At 31.1% G+C, this 25,652-nt stretch overlaps 1 protein-coding gene across 1 annotated transcript; it reads right to left on the bottom strand.

Annotated features, from left to right (window-relative positions):
• Positions 922–10,935, bottom strand: LOC109718468 (1-aminocyclopropane-1-carboxylate synthase 9-like). Its single transcript, XM_020244724.1, has 8 exons — positions 10,780–10,935; positions 10,513–10,644; positions 10,243–10,403; positions 9,125–10,087; positions 4,174–4,336; positions 3,372–3,439; positions 1,129–1,298; positions 922–1,025 (listed from the first exon to the last, which is right to left on the bottom strand). Exons 1-8 carry the CDS (start codon positions 10,933–10,935, stop codon positions 922–924), a joined length of 1,917 nt encoding a protein of 638 aa, XP_020100313.1.

The raw sequence follows: 25,652 nt of genomic DNA, 5'->3' as shown, positions 1-25,652 counted from the left end.
TATTAATTAATGGTCCTCATTTGCTATATATATATAGAGAGAGAAAGAGCTGAGCTGGTATGTTATCAGTAGCAAACGGACTCCATTGCCGCCTATTTATTTTCGATTATAAAAGTCTCCAAATTAACAATCAGCACGGTTGAATATAATCTATACCAATTGAAGATTTAAAAACTAAATTTTAATTTTTTTCAACAGCATTGACTCAATAATTAAAGGGTTTCAAAATTTATAATTTTAATAGCCATATGAAGCGTTTATCGTTTAACGGCGTAAAAACTATCTAAATCAATTGAATTTTGGTTAGAAAATTCTTTAGCTATTTAAAAATAAGATATATATACTCTTGATTTTGATTACAAGATTTCTATCATCACTTTTTAAAGGATGTTCAATTTCAGCCGTTCATTTTTGTGTCCACTTGATGGACAAGAGAACAATATCAAAAAAACATAAAATTTGATTTTTAGATACAAATAAATATATACACACACACAACTCCACCAGCTTGAAAGGTATCTAGAACAAATAAATTTTAACAAAATTACAATTGAATTTAGCAAAACCTTTAATTTAGTTGATATAAGATGTATCAATCAAAACTAATTTTACTTGAGAAGCTGGTAATAAAGGTTAAGGGGCTGGTAATAAAGGTTACTAAAAGTTTAAATTTGAAAAAAAATTTTCCAAAATTGAAAAAATAATTTTAAAAAAATCCTACAAAATGTGGTTTGGCCCAAGCCCACTTAAATTTGAGCTTAGCCTGAAAAGTGATTAGGGCGCCCATGGACTGTTTCTACGGGTTGATTGATTCCACAACCTCCAAATTACCAAATGGGTTAATTAGGCTGGATGGGCCTAATCGACTTTAAGTAAAGCGATAATTGAGTTCATTTGCAGAATCCAAACGACTGTTCCCTCCTAAGCTAAAGTGGATTGGTGTTTTAGTCGAATAATTCGATGATACCCTGACCCCGTCATCCACTTCCACATTAGACCAACACTCCCAGAATCCACTTTGCGATCTATAGACAAGCATTTACAGTAGATACTGACATAGTAAACCTAGTAATAGTTGTATGGGCTCCCCCTCATAAATACACCATTTTGGCAAAAGGGCAAGTTAACCTGCGCTCCTGCTGTAAATTTGTTTAGTCTCCATTTCAGCCGCCACCGTTTCTAGTGCACTCTGCTGCTGCATCTCTTTCAGGTCGACTTTCAGTCGAAATCTTTCGCCGTAGGAGCTGGTCGGCATTGGCCACCGCATGTGCTCGTATTCTTCGACCTTTCTGTCACAACTACAGGGAGAGCATGACGAAGAGCGAATTAAGAGCAACTTCAGCTTCCTCGAGGAGATCTTTAACGAAATATCGATCATTAAAACAGTCTGGTGAACCGTATGATTTGTCTACGCTTAATTTTTTTAAAATATGAGAAATTTTTAGCGAGCTCTTCTAAATTCACCATCTAATATGATATTAAGATTCAAAAGAAAAACTTTTAGATTTGAATAGAATATTAAGCGTTGAGCACTGAGTGAATCGAACGGCTCAACATACTTTCCCAACAAGATTTTGCTGATGAACTCCTCAATAAAGTAGTGCTCCAACTATAGTGCGGTTAGACGTTATTACAGAAAATTATATTAATTAACCTTTTTTTTTTTTCAAGCTAATATTTTGTTTTAAAAATAAAATTAAAAACTTCAAATTAAAAAATTCTGATTATGAGTCATAAATAATAGGCACTTTTGCTTATGGACTCATCGGCATGCATTTCGTTGAGCCTAGGATTAATTATCCTGGTTTTGGGAGTGATCTTCGGATTAGATTAATCCATGAAAAATTTAAAAAAAAAAAAATCAAAAGATCTAATCAACATAGACAACTTCAGAATGGTCCCTATCAACATTCTATATAAACGAAATAGATAACATACTATTTTTCTCTCTTAAAACTAAAAGTACAGATAACTTCGGATCAATCCAATCAAATCCCACTTTGATATATATNTTTCTATTTGGTTTACTTACAAAAAAAAGTCCTCATGTACCTACTTTACCTTATGTTTCAAATATTTTTTTGGGTAAAAATTTAAATACTATCAACCGCATATATTAGCATTACAACGAGCGCACAAATAAAAATAAAAAATGACGGTCGCAAAGTAAACAAATCATAAAATAGTAAAAAAAAGATAGAACATAAGGATTTTAAAGAAAAACTATTAACGGGTTATCTTCAAAATCCGATCCAATCCAAAGACATTCCCTCTCACTACAAACATCCTCTTTTTCATTTACAAATTGTTTTTCGAAATTTATCACACCGCAAAACTTTCGGCGAATCCGAGCATAAAATCGAACTTGATAATCAAATTTCGAGGCACGTGTAATAATTAATTTTGTGTCAAATAGGTGATAGGTCCAATAATTTGGAAATGTTGTTAACCTTTGATGAAAGTATTAACAGTAATGACGTGGCAAGATCATTTGACATTAAAATGTCGAATTTCTCGTACGCGTGTGCATTTCCAGGATTTCTCTTAGATTTTGATGCTCGACGATGTGCTTGAAGAAGCTTAAATGGCTTAAAAATATGCTATCTTAACATGTCACCGTTAAAATTAATGAAAATTCTTAACGAAAGGATCTGTTTGAGATAGAACTAAAATAGAGGGTTGACATTGTTTAAATTTTTTAGGCAGAAAAGTAGTTGAGACATGGGGTAAAGTGCAGGAGCATTTTTTATAACTAGGTCTAAATTATGCACCATTTTAAATCGACTAATCAATCTTTCAAAATTTTAATTTTGCTATCCAATCATTCAATTTATCTGATTTGAGTCATTGAACGACACTCTGATTTTAAATTTTGAATGCAAACGTTTATTTTTACAGATTAATTACTATACTTCATGCAATTGTAAATATAAATTCAGTAAAACTAAGTAGTGGACTCAAAACGGTCTAACGTTCAAATAAGTTCTATGCGTTCAAATAAGTTCTATACGTTTTCACTTTATAATTAAGCTTTTATAACGTCAATAATTAATCCCTATTCTGAGAGAATATTCACCTACGTACTGGTCGTACATATGTGTAATTGTTATGTGATCTAGACTGATCTGCGAGATGTTACCATATTTTCTTTTATGTGTAAAAAGTAGTGCTAAAGATACTACAAGCTCTACTACAAAAGAGAGGCATACAGAGCAGAGGAAAAATGCGTTCTACAAACTGCAAGCAAACGCTTGATAAGGAAGCGAACTCTTCATTGAAAATGACTGCTCAGCTGCATAAAATAACTCATGAGGCCTGTAAAGTACCGTCGACGGCGGCCTGCGGCGGCAGGGCAAGCCACCGCCGACTACCGGAACTGATTCCGCCGTTCTCTCGACTCTGCCGTGGCCACAATCATCTGAGGTATGATATCCTTAATCTAAGAAAAATGTGTTCCTTAGAGAGGAAATGATTAAGACTCAAGCTTGGTCTAGTATATATGTAGTGATTAGAAAGTAGATCTAAAGTGAAAAGCATGAAATTAATTAGAAGATTCCCTTGGTCATGTTGGAGTCCACATTTTGCCCCAAAACATTAGGGTATATATAATGTGGTAGGCCTGGGAGTATCTATCCAATAAAATCTAGTTTTAAGAGTTATAAATGTGCTTTTTGCTTAAAAGGGGAATTTATGTTTTGTTATACATGGCAATCCATCTTTTTTCTTTTTTTTTAATTGGTTCAGAATTGTACTCTCAATCAAGGAAAAGCATCCTTATATCCAGCTTCTTTGAAAGGTCAAAATAGAAAAATAATATTCTAATAGCAATTTGGCATTGGCTAATTAATAGCATTTGTTAATTAATATCAGTGTCATATTGTTAAATAAATAACGAAGAAATATATGATGGCCAACTTGCATAATAAATCCGGTTTTGCATTTTTTATAAAAATAGTATATTTTTTTTATTTTATAGATTAAGTCTGAAAATTCAGTAAATTGTTCAAAATATTCTTATTTCACTTTCTTTCTAGCTCGTCGTTCTCCTTTCACTTTGTTTTTCTCCCCCTCACCGTCCCTTCCTCTCTTTTTCCTTTCCCGCCCTCTCCATCCTCCTTTTCTTCCACCGGCCCCACATTGACACTGTGCTTCTTTTTCCTATCTCGCCCACACCTCTTCTGACTCTGATGGTGATGACGTGGGCTCGGATATAGTACAAATCGTGGAGGTGAGGTAGACAGAGGGCGTGGCGTAGACGGCGACGGTGACAACGACGAGGGTGTTGTAGGATTTGAGGATAATAGAGAGGGAAAGCGCATCGGGGCAGGAACGGTTGCTACGACAAAACGCAAGGAAAGGGACGCAGTAGCAAAAAAGAATACAAAGGGTGGAAGAGAACAAAGAATTTAAAAATAAAGAAAAAAATATTTTTTCTTTCTTTGGGAAGGCCATCGTGTGTCGTGATCGTAATAGAAAAAGTAAAAGGTAGAGAAAAAAGAAGAAAAAGTTACATTGTTTGAGACAGAGTTGCACCATTTAAAACTATTTGAGACTAAATTTGTAACGCTCCAATTTTTCAGGGGGCTACCCATTCTAGGACTACTCCCGTTCTAGCACGTTTAACTCTCTTAACATTTTAGGCCTAACTACCACCCAAAATGCTTAAGCTGGGTTAAGAGTTTTAACCTTATTACATCTTATATATATAACTACATGGAGCTTCACATTCTCCCCCCATAAGTCCTGGAGTCCTCGTCAGACTCAGAGTTACAAGTATCAGATGATGTGAGACTCGTCTTGTTAGCTTAAACTGATCTTTTGGTGAGTTGCGTTTCACGCACAACAGTTAATAGTATGAGAGCATCGTTTTCCCCGCTGTATAATCCTGACTCAGTCAAAACTCATCTCACACTTTCGGCTGGTAATTTGCTCTAATACCAACTGTGACGCCCCAACTTCCTAGGGGATCGCCTATGCTAGGACTACTCCCGTCCTAACACGTTTAACTCTCTTAACTACTTAAGCTTAGCCACCACCCAAAATAGTTAAGCTGAGTTAAGAGTTTTAGCCCTATTATATCTTATATATAGTAGTTCCACTCTTATTCTCTTTTTTTTACCTAATCATGGAGAACAAAATTTTTTTAGCACAAAAATAGTGTTAAAGAGGGGAATAAAGACTTATTCCCTCCTTATACCTAAACCAAACACACCCTTAAGTGAATTGAGACAAATTATTGTTTTATTTATCTATTTATTTTTGCCTAATTTATCACCCTATTTGAGGCTGATCAAGGGGGAAGATTCATCACCCCAAATCCATCTGCATCCCTGAGCATATTTCTTCTATGGGAAGTTTGTTTGGATCATAAAGAAGCAATGATCAGTAGACACTTACTGCTTTGCAACTCATTTTAATTGTTTTAGTTAAGAAAATAATCTTCCAACTTCTCTGCCACCTTAGGAAAATGCTCTGTATTTTACTTTACTAACACACCAGCAAACAACCCGAGTAAATGGACAGGATTTTAGTTTTTATTTTAATTGTTCATTTTTGGCTGACATGTTAGATATCACAAAACTAGAAAATAACTTAATAAGTTGGAACTAGCCGTTCCTAGAGCAAGTGGCAAAGGGCTTGGTGGTTGGTACCTAAGATCTTAAGTTCGAATCATAATTGATTCACATTTCTAGCTAAGTTTATTTCTAAAATGAAATACTTGCCGGTTGGTACCCAAGATCCCAAGTTCGAATCCTAATTGATTCACATTTCTAGCTAAGTTTATTTCTAAAATGAAAAACTTGCTGATTGGTACCCAAGGTCCCAAGTTCGAATCCTAGTTGATTCATATTTTTAGCTAAGTTTATTTCTAAAATGAAATAAAAGAAGCGGGTAACGTGCTACCTATCTCTTAAAAAAAAAAAAAAACTTATATAATATTGGAATCCGGGTAGTATACTAGACGAAGGCCTTTGTGCTATAAATTATTTTTGATGATGGGACATTTGAATCGACAGTAGGTTCTATTGAAAATAATCTACACCATTAGAAGTATCTAAAAAATAATATTTATTATTTTTCAATATCATTTATATATAGAATGAATAGTCTCAAAATAAACAGGTAAAATAAAAATCTCATTAAAAATATTAAAAAAATATTTAAATTTCAAATTGAAGGTACTAATCTTTTTTTGATTAGTAAAAAAAAATTATCAAAATTTTATTGCATTTGGATTGTTCTACATCATTAAATTTACACATGCATTACATTAACTATTAAAATTGTCGATTTTCATATCTTTAAATCATTAATCAAATTAATGTCGAAAGATATGAAAATTTAATTTCTAAATACTTTTAATAGTGTAAATCATGTGTAATAGAGCCGATCGTCGATTCGTACGTTCTATCATTAAAAATAATTTGGTAATACGGAGACCTCGGTCCATGCTATTAATAGTAGACAAGTCAAACTCTAGTGCGAGTGAGACTGTGAAATGGTTGGTAACAGACCATCCCAAGTGTAAGTGACGAAGGACTGAGTGGTTAATATTTGAGATCCCAAACTCAAAGCCCAATTACTTCATATTTTTAGCTAAATTTATTTATGAAAAAAAAAAGAATGAAGTGGTTTAAAAAAAAAAAATGTTAGTCTACCATTACTTAAAAAGATACCATTAATAAAAAGTAATCAAATAGAGTTAATGAGCAGCATGTTGCATATTCTTTCAATTTATTATAGCCATCTTCCTCTCAATTGAAATATTGTTAATTAATTAGAAAAATTAGGAGAGTAGTAAAATAAAGGATGAAATTGATTAGAAAAATACTAGCAGTACAATTCCAAAAAGAGAAGAAAAAAATAGTTACACTATTAATTTAAGACTAAATTTTACTATTTCAAACTAATTAAGTACATTTGTTGATACAAAATTGCACTATTTGTGCAACATTTCAAATCGCACAGCTAAGTATTAAATAGTACAACTTAGTCTCAAATAAATTTTAATTGCACAACTTAATCTCAAATAGTATAATTTAGTTTCAAACGGTGTAACTTAGTCATCATCGTCATCATCGTCATCATCGTCAAATAGGTCGTCTCTCTGGTGTCGCGGGTAAGGTTGAGGTCGTCGAACGCGCATGCACCTCCTTGCTCCACGATGGAGGATGAGCAATGACGCCGGGGAGGTCGTGCATGCCAAAGCCGAGGAACGGAAAGACCGGCACCTCGCTTCCGGAGGCGGTAGGTATCAGCGGGAGTGGCGTAAAAGAGAAAGAAGGGATTGATGCATCGCATTGACATCATTCTGAAATTGCACCGTTGTCGATAGGTATCGAGAGTGAGGAAGCGGGAAAAGAAAGAGAGAAAAGAGTGGCAAAGGAGGTGGAGGGAGACGCCGAGAAAAAGAAAAGAGAGAGAAGAAAGAATAAGAGCAATTTGATCAGTTTACTAGAAATTTAGACAGAATCCCTAAAAATTAACAAATAGTATATATTTGCAAAAATGCTAAATCAGTAGTGCAAATTGGCCTAAACTAATAATAAGCTAGGATGATTATCCAATGACCGAGCAAAATTGTCCTATTGATGAGCTAACAAAAGTGGAAGTGCGCAAGACACGTGTGAGATGATGATCCCCTGCCATGCTTATACATGATAAGGAATAAATTAAGCATGCGCCGTAATTGGCACCAATTTTGCAGTCATGTCAAATTTGGAACCGTTGGTTTCACTTGAACCAAAAGTTTGGCACGTGTCAAATCTTGTCCCTAATAAATTGTAAATAAATAAAGATCCAATTAACATGAAGTGAGGTTCTTAATTATAATTATTCGAATAATGTAGTGCCTTCCGAGGGTGACTTAAATGGATACAATTTGTGATTGGGTAAACACTTATTAAGCAGTCAAAATATCTTTTGCTTTTAACAAGTGTCAATGCATTATAAAGAGTTGAAGAAGCAAGTTGAAAGATATGCTTTAGTTGTTGGGAAAAGAACTAACAAGTCACTTCATGCACTTACATATTCTTTAGTGATAATTATGTTGAATGATTTTGTTAGGTCTCAAATAAATAATTATTGAGTGTAATACGTACCTTAGAGTAGTTTAATTTCATTTTGTTGGTTAAAAGATTATTATAAAATAAGCAATGCTATCTGTCACTTCAATAAAATATATTTTAGATGATATTTTTTAAACGACACTTTATTCTAACGTCTTTAATATTTAATATATACTGACATCATAATTAAACTTCGCCAATAAATATATTTTTATCAAATGCTAATAAAAAATTTTCGACTCTATATTAAAGTATCGGGTTATTCTTGCTGACGCTTTAAAGCGTCGCTAGTTATTATTTAAAGTATCCTTAAATATAAAATTTATTATAGTGTATATTATAAAATAAGGTGTGAATCTTACACTCCGTTTCAAAGCCCATATTGCTCTCTTATTTTGTCAACTCTTTTTTTTTTTAGTATGAAAGTCCCAAAATGTTTATAAAATTTAGCATTGAATGTGTAGCCGCGTTAAAGCTAGTTTATTTTATTTGGTTTGAATAAAACATTTTATTTGGGAATAGGGATAGGGATAGGCCCTTATCCCCCCTTTATACCCAAACGCTAATTTTTTACCCGAGAATAGTAGTTCTCGGTTATCCCCACCAACACCTCTATTTTCTATATAAAACTTTCTAATATTTTTCTTATCCTCGGGAACAACCTAATTTTCATCCAAACGCTATTTTTCTTATCCCCATATTTGTACCTATCCCTGTAATAGCTAGTTCTTGCTTATACCCGAACCAAACGGTACCATAAGGAAGGAAGGTGACCACAGTGTTTTTGACTTTAGACAATGACTGAATAAATATTTTGACAAAACATCCGGAACTTAAATTCTCAGCCAAAAAACGTAGGAATTTGCATGCAACACGAAATCCTTGGGTACTCATCCACAAAGTGAGTGGATATGCTAACTCCAAGTTGAAAAAAAAAAAAAACAAAACAAAACAAAACAAAACAAAAAACAAAAAAAAACAAATATTGCTCAAACAAATCAAACCGAAAAAGGAAAAAAAAACGTTACGTAAAGCTTCTTCATGCATTTACACACATAATAAATCTCTCAGATTTGCCATTAGTAGCATCAGCATTTGATGATTGAAGCACCCACTTCGTCATTTTGGTTTCGCTTTTGCTTCTGCTTCTGCCACAGCTATTTCCGCCGTTACCATTCCCCTCTGCGACAAATTCCTTCAACCTCTTCATGGCGACGTGGAGCGTCTCCTCCGACATGTTAGCAAAGCACATGCGGAACCACCCGGGCTCGTCGCAGTGGCACGACGAGCCTGGAGAGATGTTTAACCCCACATCATACACTATCTTCTTCCACGTCTCCATTTCTCCCTCGAATGTGCTAGAGTTAAGCAAATGCCGCATGTCCACCCAACAAAATAACCCTGAGTTGCTCTTTAGACAACTGATTCCGATGCTTTCTAGCCCTTTGACGAGCAGCGAATGCCGCCGTTTGAGCCTTTTCGTGTTCTCTCTTATGTAGTTCGCAGTGAATGCTTTGTCGGAGAGAAGTTGAGAGAGGAGGTATTGAGTTTGCGAGGAGATGAGACCGAAGCTCGACATTTTCGTGGCTGCGGACACCACCGATTCATTGTTGGAGTGGATCGCGCCAACACGAAACCCAGGGAGGCCGAGGTCTTTGGAGAGACTGACCACAATGTGGACGCGGGCCAGGATGTTGGCTCGACCTGATACCGCCTGCGCCATGCTAATGAATGGCGGAGAACCAAAGTTGGTCCCGGAATAAATCTCGTCACTGATGAGGTGGATATCTTTGGATGCAACAAAATCAAGCAGGGTGTCGATCTCGTCGTAGCTCATGGTTGTGCCCAACGGGTTCGAAGGGTTGGTTACTAAGACTCCCTTCACCCGAAGATCATGCTTTTGGGCCCGTCGATAAGCGGCGTTGAGGGCCATTTTCGTGATTTTAAAGCCATTTGAGCTTGAGCAGCGTATCGGGACGATCTCCACTCCCGTTCGCCATTTGAGATCCCTATCGAAACTGCAACGATCGATGTATGATGTTAACGATTTTCATGTATTAGAGGCATTTACATATATATTTTGTCATGTGGACAAAGGAAACAAGGAAATTTTTTTTTTTTAAAAAAAAAAAACAAGGAGAATGATCGCAAGTGATAATGGATAAGTACGTGCCCTGGATAGTATGGGGTTGGCACGAGGAATGCTTCGCCGGGTTCAGCGAGGCAAAACATAAGGATCTCGTTGGCGGAAGTAGCGCCTGCGGTGAGGACAAGCTTAGCAGGGTCGAATCTTACTTCGTTTCCTCTTATCTCTTCCATGAGCTGCGCCAGAGCCTGCAATTAACGTACATTCAATTGAGTTGCCGACATCTACGTGCATCTTTAACATTTGTATACAAATGTGCACATATTCAGGAGATGGAAGGTGCATATATATACATACATTCTTGAATGCAGGTAGGCCATGATAATCCTGGAAGAGCGCGAGCTCTCGGAAGACGGAGACGCCGTCCCTCTTGAGCTCGCCGGCGTCGGGGTGTCCCTCGAGCCAGGACTCGACGAGATCAAAGGAAAGCTGGACCACAACGCAAGATATACATACATACAGGTGATCGATCATTAACATTACTTACTACGTACGTCGCATTAAAATACATATACAAGAAATTAAAGAAACGATCGATTATGAACTCATTAATTAGTAATCAACCTGGTTCTCAGCAAGACCCATTTGGATGATCCCAGCAGGGTTGGTGGTAGGGTGGTAAGGGTTCTTCTCGTATTCTTGCCACCCTAAGAAGTACGAGGAGTCTTGGCCGTGACAATTACGCGACGCCTTTCTCGAGAGCAGCTCCTCACGAGTCATTATGATTAATTAATAATATGGAGAAATATATAACTTGAAGTATATTTAATTATTTTTAGATCACAAATTAAAGAAGGAGATGATCAGATGGGAAAGAGTAGAGGAGCTGGAGATGTAGATGTGGACGTGTTGGTGTTGGTGTTGGTGTTGGTGTTGCTTAATTTGAGGTGTGTGGCGAAGTAGTGCTATGATAGCATAGTATATATAGACACTAATTAAGCTGTGCATTTAGTTGGCACCATTTAACGCACTGTAGAGAGAGAGAGAGAGAGAGATTACTTGCAGAAATTGTAAGTGGGGAAACGAGGGGACGAGACGAATACTCGGCCAATTGGGTGCCGACAACAAATCAACGGCTACGGAAGAGGATACAAGAAAAACAATCTGAGAGGGACGCGTACCCCGAAGTTTACTTAGGTTAGATGAAAAGTAATTTTTCCAAATTGATTTTGTAAAATTGTTTGGCAAAGTTTTTTTTTTTTTTTTTTTTTTTGAGGAAAAAGGTAGCATGCTACCTACTTCATTCATTGGAAGAATAAATTAGGTGAACACGAGGTGAGACAGTGAGGGCCTCAATTCGAGTGAAAACACCCAAAAAAAAAAACTATCACGAACAGAAGCGACGCTTTGTGGAGAGGGATTGAACCCAGAGGTGTTAGTCTAGCATTTAATCTTAATTAACAGACAGTGGGTCGGACAGAATCTTTCGAAAGATAAAATTGTTCCTGGCCTCCAAGGTGGCCCATTAGCATCCTGTAAGTCCCAAAAGTGTAGGGCACGTAGACTATTCCTTTCCTCTCCATCCATCTATCCCAGACAACCAACATCCTCCCCCAAGTCCCTAGGTTGGATACCATCCAAAATCGTTACAACCAAAAATTTGGTAAAAACACATTGAGTGAAAAAATGGTCTACAGTTTTCTCCTCCACCCCACATAACATGTAGACCGTGTTTCCGGTCCATCCTCTCCTAAGAACATTGTCTGTTGTAAAGTGCCTCTTCTTAAGAACTAACCAACAAAACACTTTTTTTTAATATTTGCATATAATATTTTTTTATTAAACTTTATGTTAAAAAATAAAATTTAAAATTTAAATTTAAATTTAAAATTTGAATTTAAATTTAAATTTAAAATTTGAATTTAAATTAAAAATTTAAATTTAAATTTAAAATTTGAAAAAATTTAAATTTAAAATTTGAATTTAAATTAAAATTTAAAATTTTGAATTTAAATTAAAAATTATAATTTTTAATTTTAGTTAAAAATTTTACATATTAAATTTTAAATTTGCACAAAAATTTAAATTTTGATATTTTAATTTAAAATTTTGGAATTTAAATTTTAAATTTCAAAAAAAAATCTAAATTTAAATTTTAAAATTTAACATTTGAAAATTTAAAATTTAAAATTTGAATATTAAAATTTAAAACTAACAATTTAAAATTTAAATAAAAATTAAAATTGAAAAATTAAAAAACTTAAATTTGAATTTTTAAATTTTGTAATTTGTAATTTAAAAATCACTACTTATAATTTTAAATTTTAAATTTTAAATTTTAAATTGAAAGTTAAAATTTTAAAATTTAAAATTTAAGATTTAAAATTTGAATTTAAAATTAAAAATTAAAAATTAAAATCTTATATTTAAAATTTTAAATATTAAATTAAAAATTTTAATTTTAATTAAAATTTAAAATTTGAATATGAAATCAAAATAAAAATTTAAAGTTTGAGTCCAAAAGTAGAATCAGTTTTTAAGAAGCAGATTTTAGCTGCTTCTGATTTTGGTCCTCGAAAAATAAAAAGTTGATTCTAAAAATCAAAATCAGATTTTGAAAATTAGATTGTCAAATGTTCTATTAAGTCGAAAATCACTTTTGGACCAAAAATTACTTTTCGAATGCTATATCAAACACTCACATAGTCCGACTATGGTGCTTTTAAAAGTACAAAGTATTTGATGCTTATAACTTTCTCACTGTTAAATTTATATCTTTGACCAATTAATTTTACTCCTTATATTATGCTATTCCACGAACCACCACCCACTTAATCTTGTGGACCGCTGTTCTTCTAACCCCACATTTCTTAATCCAAGAATCAAAAATCTACCAGAGCCAATGACTCCTGACTTGATGCAATGTGGATGACACAACCATTTAACATTATACCTGCTTAATGAATGAAGCAGGTAGCTTGCTACCTTTTTCTCAAAAAAAAAAAAACCCTTAAACATTATACATTTTAATATTATACATTTAAATAGTCAACAACTATTTAAAGCCTTCAACAACTATAAATCAATTAGTCAACAATTTAAGAATAGCCTATGACTAGTGGTAGAATCTGACCAACCAACCTGATCTTATATATATATATATATAGAGTGAGGCTACTATGCTATCGGAAGCATGGAGCCTTTCGTACTTCCAGCTCGTTTTCAATGTTCCGACTTTCGAATCGTCGATCGGCTCCGTTAAACTTGATCTAGAGTATTTGGAGTACCTAGAAAATAAATTTTATTATTTTTCGATATCATTTGCCTAGTGATCGAATGGGCTCAAAATCAACAAATTTCAAAGGCTGTAGTGAGCCGTTTGCAAGTTTAACGGTGTAGAAATATCCGAATCACGTGAAATTTTGATAGAAAATTCTTTATACTATATAAAACAAGATCAATATCTTTGATTTAAAATTTTAATGTCATATTATTACATTTTGTAAGATTTTTATTTNTTCCGATATCATAGTAGCCTCACTCTATATATATATATATATATATATATATATATATATGCTTCATTTAAACATTTAATTCTGCAGCTCATTCTCCTAATTAATTACCCTGCAAAATCACAACTTTAATTTCGTGATTTCGATCATTTTAATAGATTACGATGGTCCCGAGCCCGTTGCCGCGTTGAAATAGTCTCAGGTCGTCGATCACTACGTCGACTTCGATTGATTGATCACCCAACCAAGTTGTTAACTAAGATGGGCTCCATTTAGTCTTGTTTAGTATTGACTATTGACTCGCTAGTGGGTTATAAGAAACATACATATATGTATCTATCACTACCATGCACATTCCCAAAGGAAAAACGAAAAAGTGTGTAACTCTAGTTAGTGAAATGATCATCTTTTTGTCTAGTAGATTAGTATGTATCGTTATACATGTAGTGAGCACACTTAGTAGTGATATATACAATATATACTTTGTCGTCCCTTCCGTACTATATACAGTGATCAAGATTTCATTAATAATTACATGTTAATCTTTTCTCAAATGATCGATCTTTATGCATATGCATGAAAAAATTGATCATTCTTATTAACACGTATATAAGATTAGTAATTTTCCAATATCCGTGGGAGGGGCTTTGTTTCTCTTTGCGATCAGATTAGGACTTTTTTTTGTTTAGAGAGGAGGGTAACATGCTGTCCGCGTCGTTTATTATTTATTTTTTTAGAAATAAACATAGTTGGGGATATGAAGTAATTAAATTTCAAACTTGAAATTAACTTTTGATATCAACCATCAAGTTTTTTACCACTTGCGCTAGAAAGAGTCAGGAGATCACAACTATTAGATGTGTCTATTGGTTGAGGCTTTTACATACATATATACATTCCTATAAAATCATCTTCTACGCGCATGCAGTCGTATTACTCTGTGAAATTTGAACATATTAATTGTATATACCCCTTAATAAAAGTGTTGATTTTACAAAGATATTAATCCTTGAAAGTGTCACTATAATTAGTCCTACAATTAATAATTATTGGCAGTATAAATTCGAGACATACTAATTAATGGGTTCGAGCCTATCCATGAATTAATTTGGACTCGAGCTTCCACGATCTCTCTAATAAATAGGATCAAATTTGAATATATAATTGAAGATCATCCTACACTACTCTCTAAGTAGTGTGGTGCATGTGTCTAATTTGGCGCCTCCTAATATATATTAACACGATTAGTGTAAGTATGATCGATTGTGTTGCCAATATATGAATAGCGGAATCATTGCACTAACAGTTTTAGCAAGATAACCGACCGTCTCTAGAGTAAATGGCAAAAGGCTTGGTGGTTGGTATCCGAGATCCAAGTTCGAATCCTAGTTGATTCACATTTTGAGCTAAATTTATTTCTAAATGAAAAAAACGAAACGGGTAGCATGCTACCTATTTTCTCAAAAAAAAAAGTTTTAGCAAGATCTCGTTGAGGAGCTCCTTAACGAAGTCGCACTAGCTAGCTCCGTGAGATTGAAAGGCCACAGCTGATCAATACACATACACTTAATTCAAACTATGAAAACCCAGATCGGATAACACGTTAATATGTTTTTTTTTTTTTTTTTTTTTTTTTTGATGAGATAGGTAATACGCTACCCGCTTCGTTTATTTTATTTAGAAATAAACTTAGCTGGAAATATAAATCAACTGGGATTCGAACTTGGGACCTCGGTACCAACCACCAAGTCTTTTGTCACTTGCTCTAGAAACGGTCGGTAACGCGTTAATATGTTGAAACTACAAGTTGACCCTGCCAGTAAATGTACAGTTTGCATCAGTATATATGTAGTTGGCACTGGGACCATTATTTTTGGTCCAATATGTAGGGTGTGGTGTGGAATATTTTATGTATTACGGTGGCGTCGTATGCGCGTGCCCTTGGTCTCTCGCAACTTGCAAGAACGTATTCAGTACGGAAATTGACTTACATCCTTCTTTTTTTTTTTAATCTTATCTGGACCAGTTGCTCCATCCAAACTATTCAAAGGAAAAAAAAAAAAAAAAGAAAAAAAAGAAAAATCTCATGAAATTATAATTTTTTTAATTTAGAATGCGTACATATCCACTACAACAAAAACGGTCTATAGCGACACTTTTAAATGTAGGTACAAGTCAAAAAAGTGCTGCTAGCTAAAATTACCGACACTTTTAAAAAGTGTTGCTATATGTGGGGTCGCTAGGTATATAGTGACAGTAAAAGAGTGTCGCTATAACCTAAAAGAGTGCTGCTAATTTACCAACACTTATTTAAGCATTTAGCAACCGCCGAAACTCTATCTCGTTGGCTGCGGTGGCGGAGGAGGACGACAAGAAAGGCTCTTCGTCTAAAATTTCAGTGGATTGAGTGAAGAGAGAAGAAAAAATGGTAATTTATTTTTCTTTTTTTTTCTTTTCTATTTGTAATCGGCTCAAATGGACTGGGTGTGGTGGGTTGAGTAGAGTAATCTCTTATTTTTGGTTAGATTGGGCTTTATATTTAGGCATAAGTAGATATTTTTTTAAGTTTTAGTATAAATGGGACACTTACTCAAAAGTGTCCCAAACATGTATCCCTATAACCTAATTCTGTTGTAGTGCATGACGCAGACCTAAATCGTGTTGAGAGGGAAGAAGCATAAGGACGGAAAAAAAGAGATACACGAAAACCATTTAAAGACTTTTCACACTTATTGTAAAAATTATCAAATTCATCGTAATTTTCGACTCAACTTGGCTAAGTCACGTTTTTTCAAAAACTCTAATGTTAAATTGGCAAGATTAGTACAAAACATATATACATCAACAACTTTTATCAAGAATTTACTATCGTTAGCATAAAATATAGTATTTTTATCAACTGTACGAGCAGTTTGACCGATCGATTTTTGATTCTTGCACGCGCTGCGGCATTTCCAAATAAAGCCCAAGTGGAACAGTTGAACACCAGCCAGCAATTGACTTGCACTCCAATAATGAATTAGCTTATCTTGGTCTTTGTTTTAGTTTGAAGTCCCTTTCCTTGTTGATCTAGAGTGGGAGACATTAGTTTGAAGTCCCTTTCCTAGTTGATCTAGAGTGTGAGACATTAGTTTGAAGTCCCTTTCCTTGTTGATCTAGAGTGGGAGACATTGAAACTTTTGTTCTTGTCCTAAAATGTTTTGTTTGTATTTAATTGATTAGTGTGCCTTAGAGATGGTTGCCATAAGCAGTAATTAAAGAGTAATAAGCATCCTAAAATTATACAAATAAACAATCATTAACTACCAAGACCCCGTTTGGATATCCCTAAAAACGTAGCATAGTTAAACTATACTACACCGGTAGGAAAAATTATCCTATAAAGAGATTGGAAAAAAAAAAAAACACGTAATTTTTGGAGTATAGTTAAACTATATTAAAACAAATAACGTAATTTTTGAATTTTAAATTTTAATTTTCAAATTTTAACTTTTAACTTTTAAATTTTAAATTTTAAATTAATAAATTTTAAATTTTAAATTAATAAATCTTAAATTTTAAATTTTAAATTAATAAATTTTAAATTTTAAATTTTAAATTATAAATTATAAATTTTAAATTTCAAATCTCAAATCTCATAGTTTAAATTTCAAATTTTGAACTTTAAATTTTAAATTTATTTTTAAAAATTAAAATTCTAAATTCTCAATTTAAAATTTAAAATTTTTTATTTTAAAATTTAAAATTTTAAAATTTTAAAATTAAATTTAGATTTTTATATTTTAAAATTTTAATTTTCAAATTTTAAAATTTAGAATTTAAAATTTAAAATTTCACATTTCACATATCAAATTTTAAATTTTATTTAAATTTTAAATTTTAAAAATTGAATCAGTGGACTTTTTTAGAATTACAGGATTTCTTACTTCATTTGGACCAAAACCACAGTTTATAAATTCCATGGAGATTTTTTATTGTGCATCCAAACAGGCTCTTAAAGTTTTTTTTTTTTTTCTTTGTTTTTTTGTTGAATCGATTTTTGACTTGTAAGTTGACGTCCGAGAATGTATTTTGATTCTTCAAACAACTGGGTGGCCAAGTCAAATAGCATGAATGATACTAATTTAACTTTAACAGATGCACACCTAAAGCTGCGTTGAGAGAGAAAAAAAACAGACGGAAAGAGATGATACATGAAAAATCAAATTTTCGACAAAGATAAGATATTATTAATCAACTTTCAAAATCTCTAATTACATTAACCGAACGTCACGTTTATGTATTATAAAAAATAAATTTTGAATCTTACTAGACGAAAATAATAAATTCCAATATATCTCTAAACCTAATTAGATTAAAAAATAATTAAATGATCATATAAAAGTAAAAAAAAATGCAGAATTTTTCAAAAATAAACTAAGAATATAAAAACAGAGATCGAAACAATTGAATTTGGGTCTCAAACTCAGCCAAAGTGGCTAAGGCCATTTGATGCGTAGATCTCGAAAGTATATTTCGAATTGAGATTGCACGTTAAAATCAGATATATACTCAAGCTAGCGAAAAGGTTATGACTATTTAAAAATTTATCGCGCTAATTACAAGAATTACTGAACTCAACGAAATTTCGATTCAGTTTGGTTGGATCGTGTTTCTTCAAAACATATAACCCTAAATTGGTCTTTGTCACTACGCCATATATTTGTGTAGTTACATGCACGATAACAATAATTATAATAATAGTAGTAGTAATAGTAATAATAATAATAATATATGATATGTTATTATAAAAAAATAAAGAAGAAGAAAAGAAAACTTACTCGAGGAGTCTAGCTACATGCAAAAAATTTTGAAGAGCCTAATTAACTTTTTTTTTTTATACATCTATAAAATACAAAAGGACTTTTACAAGGTTATATACCAATATATATTGAGTACTAAAAAGCACGAGATTTTAAGAATTTTTTACTTGAGCTGAACATCTGAGACGTATAATTTAGTCTTAAAGTTTAGATTAATGATCGAGATATATATGATCTGATCTTAAATTGTTGTTATATTAGCTATATTCAAAATTCAAAATTTTTTGATTAACTATACATTAATCAAAATTAACAGCAGAGATAGGAGCATTATTTGATTTGTAAAAATGAAAAACAAATATCTAACATGTAAGATTTTTAATATTGCATAAAAATATTCAATTGAGTTAGATTTAGAACTTTGAGTCCTCTATTTTAGTATTTAATTAAGGTGTATATATTGTATAAGTTGTACCAACATGTACTATACACCAAGTAGGCAACAATTTCACCAGAAACACATGAGAAGAGATAGTATTCTCTATACATCTTCCACCATGTTGTCATCTGTGAACCAAAATTTTTCTAACTTTACAAAATTCCCTATTTAGAATCTCAGTTAGTCTTAAAAAAATAATAATATTTAAATCATGGAAAACGTTAATTTATTGGGTGAATGGTGATAGTATAGTATATTCCCAAGCTACTATTAAATTATATAAAATAATCATTAATTCTTAAAAAAATAAAATAATCATTAATTCCTAAAAAAAAATTAAACTATCAGAAAATATAGTATTTTTATTATTAGTAAAAACATACAAAACTTTTCTGAACTATGAATCATTTTGAGTTGATTATCCAAAATTTTTCTTATCCAACCTGTCAATTTGTTTGATTTGAATCAGTATATAGAATTTTGACTTCAAAATTTAAGCTAATTATTTATTTTAATAAATTTACAGTTGCGATAATTGCGTGAAGTATGCTAACTAAATTTATAAAGATAAACGAAACATTCAAATTTTGAAGTTAAAAAATCGTTTACCGACCGAAATCAAAGAAATTTAAAGATTGAACGATAAAATCAAAATTTCGAAAGATTAAATAGTCAACTCAAAATGATCCATAATTCAGATAAATTCTGCATATTTTTATTCTTTTTTCACATTCAACACTCTCCTACATGTTTGGACTTTAAAATTTTTTTTATAGATTTGAGACATAGACATGAATTAAATAAAAAAAATTAAACAATATGAGACTAAGAGCCTAACAATATTCAAACTTATAATATCTCCTGCTTTAATATTATATATTATATATTAAATTAAATAATATAAAATAATCATTATTCTCTGAAAACATAAAAGGGGAATCCGAAAAGTGTAAAACCATGCTCTCCGGTTTTGGGACAAATCGGTGGACCCTACTTTTTTCTGTCCTCTCTCTCTCATTCATGTGAACCAACACTTTCTATTTTGTTTTAGCATACATCAGGTGTAAAATTTTATCATATAAATCAAATTTATTTTTAAATAATTAATATAATAAAATTAAAAAATTATGTGATAAATACAATTTATAATATATAAAACAATATAAATACAAAAATTAATATATTTTAATATTTATAATAAAATATTATAAATACGGTGCAAAAAAAATTATTCACTTGGTATTGCGGCAAATCAGTAGAGCCCACTTTTTTCGTTTCTCTAAAAATTCATCATATGATCCAACGCTATGTTTTAATAATTAATATAATAAAATTAAAATTTTATCTGATAAATATAATTTATAATATGTAAAAAATCTAGATACAAAATTAATAGATTTTTACTTTTATAACAAAATTTTATAAATACAGTGCATAAAAAGCTGTACATTCGGTATATAAGACATCCGCATATATTTTTTAATTTGACTTTAACATAAATAAAGTTTAGTTTTAATAAGATAAAATCATCTAATATAAGTCCTCCAACTTTAACTTTTTAGTTAAAATTTTTTTTTTATAAAATAGCTATCAAAACCATTAAATTTAATTAAAATTTTAAAATAAAGTTATTAGAATAATTTAACTGCATAAATATTAAAAATAAAAAATTATTAATAAAAAATTATTTTTTATAATGTACATACATTTTTTTAGCTATAATTTTTTAAAATTAAAATTTTAATAAACATGTACATGTTAATTGGTTAATGTTGATAAGTAACCAAACATTTTTGATAAGTTCACATTCATTTCTATCAAGTTTATCTCTTAATATTTTATTGGTTAAACATAAGAGATAAGTTTAAATCTTTATTCAATTATTGCTATTAGGATTTTTTGATTTGTTCTTATATATAGACTATTGTAAATATGTGGAAAATAATACACTACCAAAATTTAGTTTAAAAATATTTAATAAAATTTTTAGTTTAATTCGCTGCAACACTCTTCTCCTTTCAACGATTAAAATACTATCTATTCGTCGCAAAGCGCAGGTCCTATACTAGTAGGTTTTGTTACTTACATTCAATAAGCTAAGGCGGTGGACCAATGGACGTGCATGCAATGAGAGAGATCATGTGTAGGGGTGGGGAAATAAAAAGGATGCATGCTTGGTATGCATCCCCTCTTAATCAGAGAGAAAAATTGAGGGTTTTGTCGCGTTATCGACGTGTCGAACGAGGAGCACGTGGGCCATGCTGCAAATCCATATAAATAATAATAATATACCTATTTATTTCGTACTCGTCAATATTCATCGTTTGTTCATGTATAAAGTTTAATGCTTCATTTGGTTCAGATATAAATAAAAATTGTTTATTTCAGAGATAGAAATTCTAGAGTATAATCTGAGAGAAAAGTGGAGGGTTTCGATGACGTGTCGAATGAGAGGAGCACATGGGCCATGCATGCTGTAAATCCACTCCAAGTACGCCCTTTATATAAGATAATAAACTACAACAAAAACGGTTTATAGCGATACTTTTAAATATAGGTACATGTCAAAAAAATACTACTAGCTAAAATTACCGACACTTTAAAAAGTGTTGCTATATGTGGGGTTGCTAGGTATATAGTGACAGTTAAAGAGTGTCGCTATAACCTAAAAAAATGTTGCTAATTTACCAACACTTATTTAAGTATTTAGCAAACGCCGAAACTCTATCTTGTTGGCTGCGGTGGCGGAGGAGGACGACAGGAAAGGCTCTTCGTATAGAATTTCGGTGGATTGAGTGAAGAAAGAAGAAAAGATGGTAATTGATTTTTCTTTTTTTTTTTCTGTTTGTAATCGGGTCAAATGGACTGGATGTGGTGGGTTGAGTAGAGTAATTTTTTATTTTTGGTTGGATTGGGCTTTATATTTAGGCATTAGTAGATATTTTTTTAAGTTTTAGTATAAATGGGACACTTATTCAAAAGTGTCCCAAACATGTGTCCCTATAACCTAATTTTGTTGTAGTGATAATAGTATATTTTATTTATTTCATACTCGCGAATATTCATCGTCTGCCCATGTATGTTCATGTATGTAAATAAGAACAGCTTATTTCAAAAATAGGTATTCTAGAGTAAAATTTTATTTAGATAAAAATTTAATTATTTTTAAAAATAAAGTAAATAGTATTTATATGATTAGATTGGAATAACTAGTGGGAATAAAAATAATTATAATTTTAAATTAATAATATTTTATCAAATTATTTAATATTAAATATTAATTAAAAATAATTTAATAAATTTAAAAATTTATTAGCTAAGAATATTGTAAAAGGTAATGAAAATATATATTAACTAAATAATCATATTAAGTAATTATTTAATAAATTATAAAATATAACTTAACTTTTTAATTAATTAGTAAATTATTTAATTAGTTAGATAATTTGTTAACAATTAATTAAATTAGTTGATCCATATAAATATTAGTTATTAGATAAACACATTAAATAATTAATTTTTAATGAGCTAATGTACCATAAATAATAAATTAATTAATTACACAACAATTTATACAATAGATAATGACTTAAATATATTAATTAGATTAATTAATAAGTTGATACAATAATCAAAATTAGATTTAAATTTTAATTACTTGTTACAGAAAAGTTGTTCCACTCTTATTCTCCTTGTTCCTAATAAAAGAGAACTCCAGTTTTCATATTTCAAAAATGCTGTTTGGGTATAAGAAAGAGAATAAGAACTTATTCCCCTCCTTATACTCCAATCAAACACAACCTTAATGTACCCATAACAATAAGACAATCTAACGAAACAATTGCAAATCAGAGATTCATTAATTTCCCATGAACGCAGCTTGAAAATGCAAGATGCATTGTTTCAGTACCCTAGTTGCAGTAGCATATAAAATGATGGTTCATATATATTGCTTTTATGCAGCTATTTAGATAAAAAGAAGTTCATTTTCAGTTTTTAGATTTATCTAACTGTTTAGCTAACTGTTTATGTCAATCTTGTTATTACAAATAAATCTTTTTAGAAACCGCAAATGCTAGAAATATATGTATGTTCTTTCAAAAAATAATATATGTATGTTCTTTCAAAAAATTCTAATAGTCATCTTCTTCCTATATAAAAACTAATCTAATTTATTATTGTTACAATCTCTTTTCTGTTTGTTCTCTTACTTTTTTTCTTCTCTACCTATTTAATACTGATTCTCCGGCGCTCGACATGAATGAAGCAACATGTGTCATGAATGATTGGGAACGGAGAAATTTTAGTTACGAGTTCGAAACTAGAATGAATGACAGAGAGAATGAGAAAGAGGAAGAGGAAGAGGTGTTTCATTGTTAGGGTTTTTGATTGAACTAAAATTTTGATCGAGAGAAAAAGATATAATAGCAAGGAAGTAAAAAAATTAATTTATCTCATTCACTAATCAAGGTTAAATATTTTATCTATGATTAATTATATATTTTTAACGGACACTAACAGTAGGAATATATTTAAAACCGTTAAAATTTTTTAAATGATAAATATGATAAGTTAATCTGTCTAAAAATATATCTACTATTGAATATATATTTATAGAAAGCTGTATGAAATTATTCTTATTATTTAACTCGTAAAAAATACTTATTCCCCAAAGTTCAAGTTTCTAGTTATATATAGTGGATGCATGTTTTCATATTGTATCAAATAAAAGTCCACGTGACGCTCCAAGCCAAAATGTCTCAAGACCCGACACAAGAAATGTGTCCAACATAAATTATTAAGGACTAATTTCATACAGATCCCCGCAAATATAATGATTAACAAATTTATACTTTTAAAGTTTAACTTGTATATGTTGCTTTTATAAAAATTTTGATATTTTCAAATATGTTCATGCCATTAGAATTCGTCAGAAAAATTTAGTTAATTATAGATTAAATATTTTACCCTGATTAGTTTTTAACATTTTTATCCCTCTTATATTATAATATTATTATTTTTGGAGCGGTATATTTGTGATGACAAAATTAAAAATACAAACAGTTCTCTAACAATAATAAATTAGAAGGACATATTTGAAAATATTAAAATTTTTATAAAAATAATATATGAAAGTTGAACTTTGTAGAGATATGTTTGTCATTCACCATATATATATATATATATATATATATAGAATTAGGCTGGAATACTATTAATAGTAAAACGCTTTTTTTACTATCAAGTTTTTAATGCTTGGATGAAAAATTGTATGATCAAGATGACATTAGTCGGTTAGAGTTGAGTGGTCCAGCTAGGGTTGAGTGGTCCCTACTGGGTTATAGTATTTAATCCAATGGTTAGAAATAATGAAAAGAGTTGATCCGAAGGGTAAAAAACTGGTAGCAATAATGGAATTTTGCTACTAATAGTGGCCCAGTCCAACTCTATAAATATATATATATGTACGAAATTAACCCAATTATTAAAATACCAGTTCTTTAGCCTAAGCTTCGAAAATTAAACTAGCTTCTTTTCCACCCGTAATAATCTGTGTTATATATCCCTATATCCTCGTAATACTTCGAATCTCAGTTTCAAACTTTCAGAAAATAGTTTCTGCCAAATTCATTTTTTATCTTACCCTCTTTACTATTTTTGAAATAATGTAGTATATCCCTATCCTTCTAATATTTCAAAATTTAAAATTATACTAACTTCTCTTTCATCCATAATTATCTAGTCACAAAATTATGTAAAATCTCCATATACTCCTTATATTTCAAATTTCAAAATTGTTCTGATACTTTTTTCACCGGCCATATATGCATGTTCACCCTTTCCATCCCCCGTTACAAGAAAATTAACATTTAGGATTTTTTTGTTTATATTTAACTATCTTAAAAGCGTCACAATATAGTAGGCAACTAAAGAGTCGTCGTGTATATACCGACGCTTATGTAGAGCGTCGATAAAATATATTCTGACGTTTTAATAAAGCGTCAGAATTTTTCAGAATATTTTTAAAATTCTGACGCTGCAAAGTAACAAAAAATTAAAAGAAATTGTAAAATTTATCGTTCAATAAAATAGTTTGGTAAAATAGAGGGTTTATATGACGATATTTTTTTAAGCGTCAATATTTGCTATATATTATAGAAACGCTTGAGGACACGTCCCTCAAGTGTTGTCTAAAAAGCGTCTTTATATTAAAAAAAAAAATTGTGAGACACCTTTCACCGATGCGTATTGCTGTGAGCACCCTCCCACTCTCCCACCTCATGTAAAAGTTATTTCTTTTCTTTGTTCTATATAATCTTTCTCAGTGTCTTCGGATGCACAAATGAATAAAAATAATTACTTTTAAGGTTTGAGCGTTGGTTTAGCAAATTAATTAGAGCTCTTTTTATCTTTTTTTTTTATTTTTCTTTTATATAAAAGACTAAAATGTTCGAGTAGAACGTAGTATATATGTAGACCAAGTTGCAAGATTTGAATAGTAGAGACCTGAAAGATGTGACTCATTCTAATTTAATTTTCCAATTTAAACACTTGCAAATATTTTTAAACACTTAAACGTAAGTTTACTGATTCAATTTATTATTAACATATGATAGCTTTTTAAGTTTAACTAGAAAAGTCAAATAATAACTTATACAATTTTTTTTTTTTTCTGATCGTCTCTAGTACAAGTAGAAAAATGTTTAGTAGTTGGTACTTAAAATTTCAAGTTCGAATCCT

Source organism: Ananas comosus, linkage group 12 (genome assembly GCF_001540865.1).
Source record: "Ananas comosus cultivar F153 linkage group 12, ASM154086v1, whole genome shotgun sequence".
Classification (NCBI taxonomy): domain Eukaryota; kingdom Viridiplantae; phylum Streptophyta; class Magnoliopsida; order Poales; family Bromeliaceae; genus Ananas; species Ananas comosus.
The sequence above is the reverse complement of the archived record's forward strand: the minus strand, read 5'-3'. Positions and strand labels throughout refer to the sequence as shown.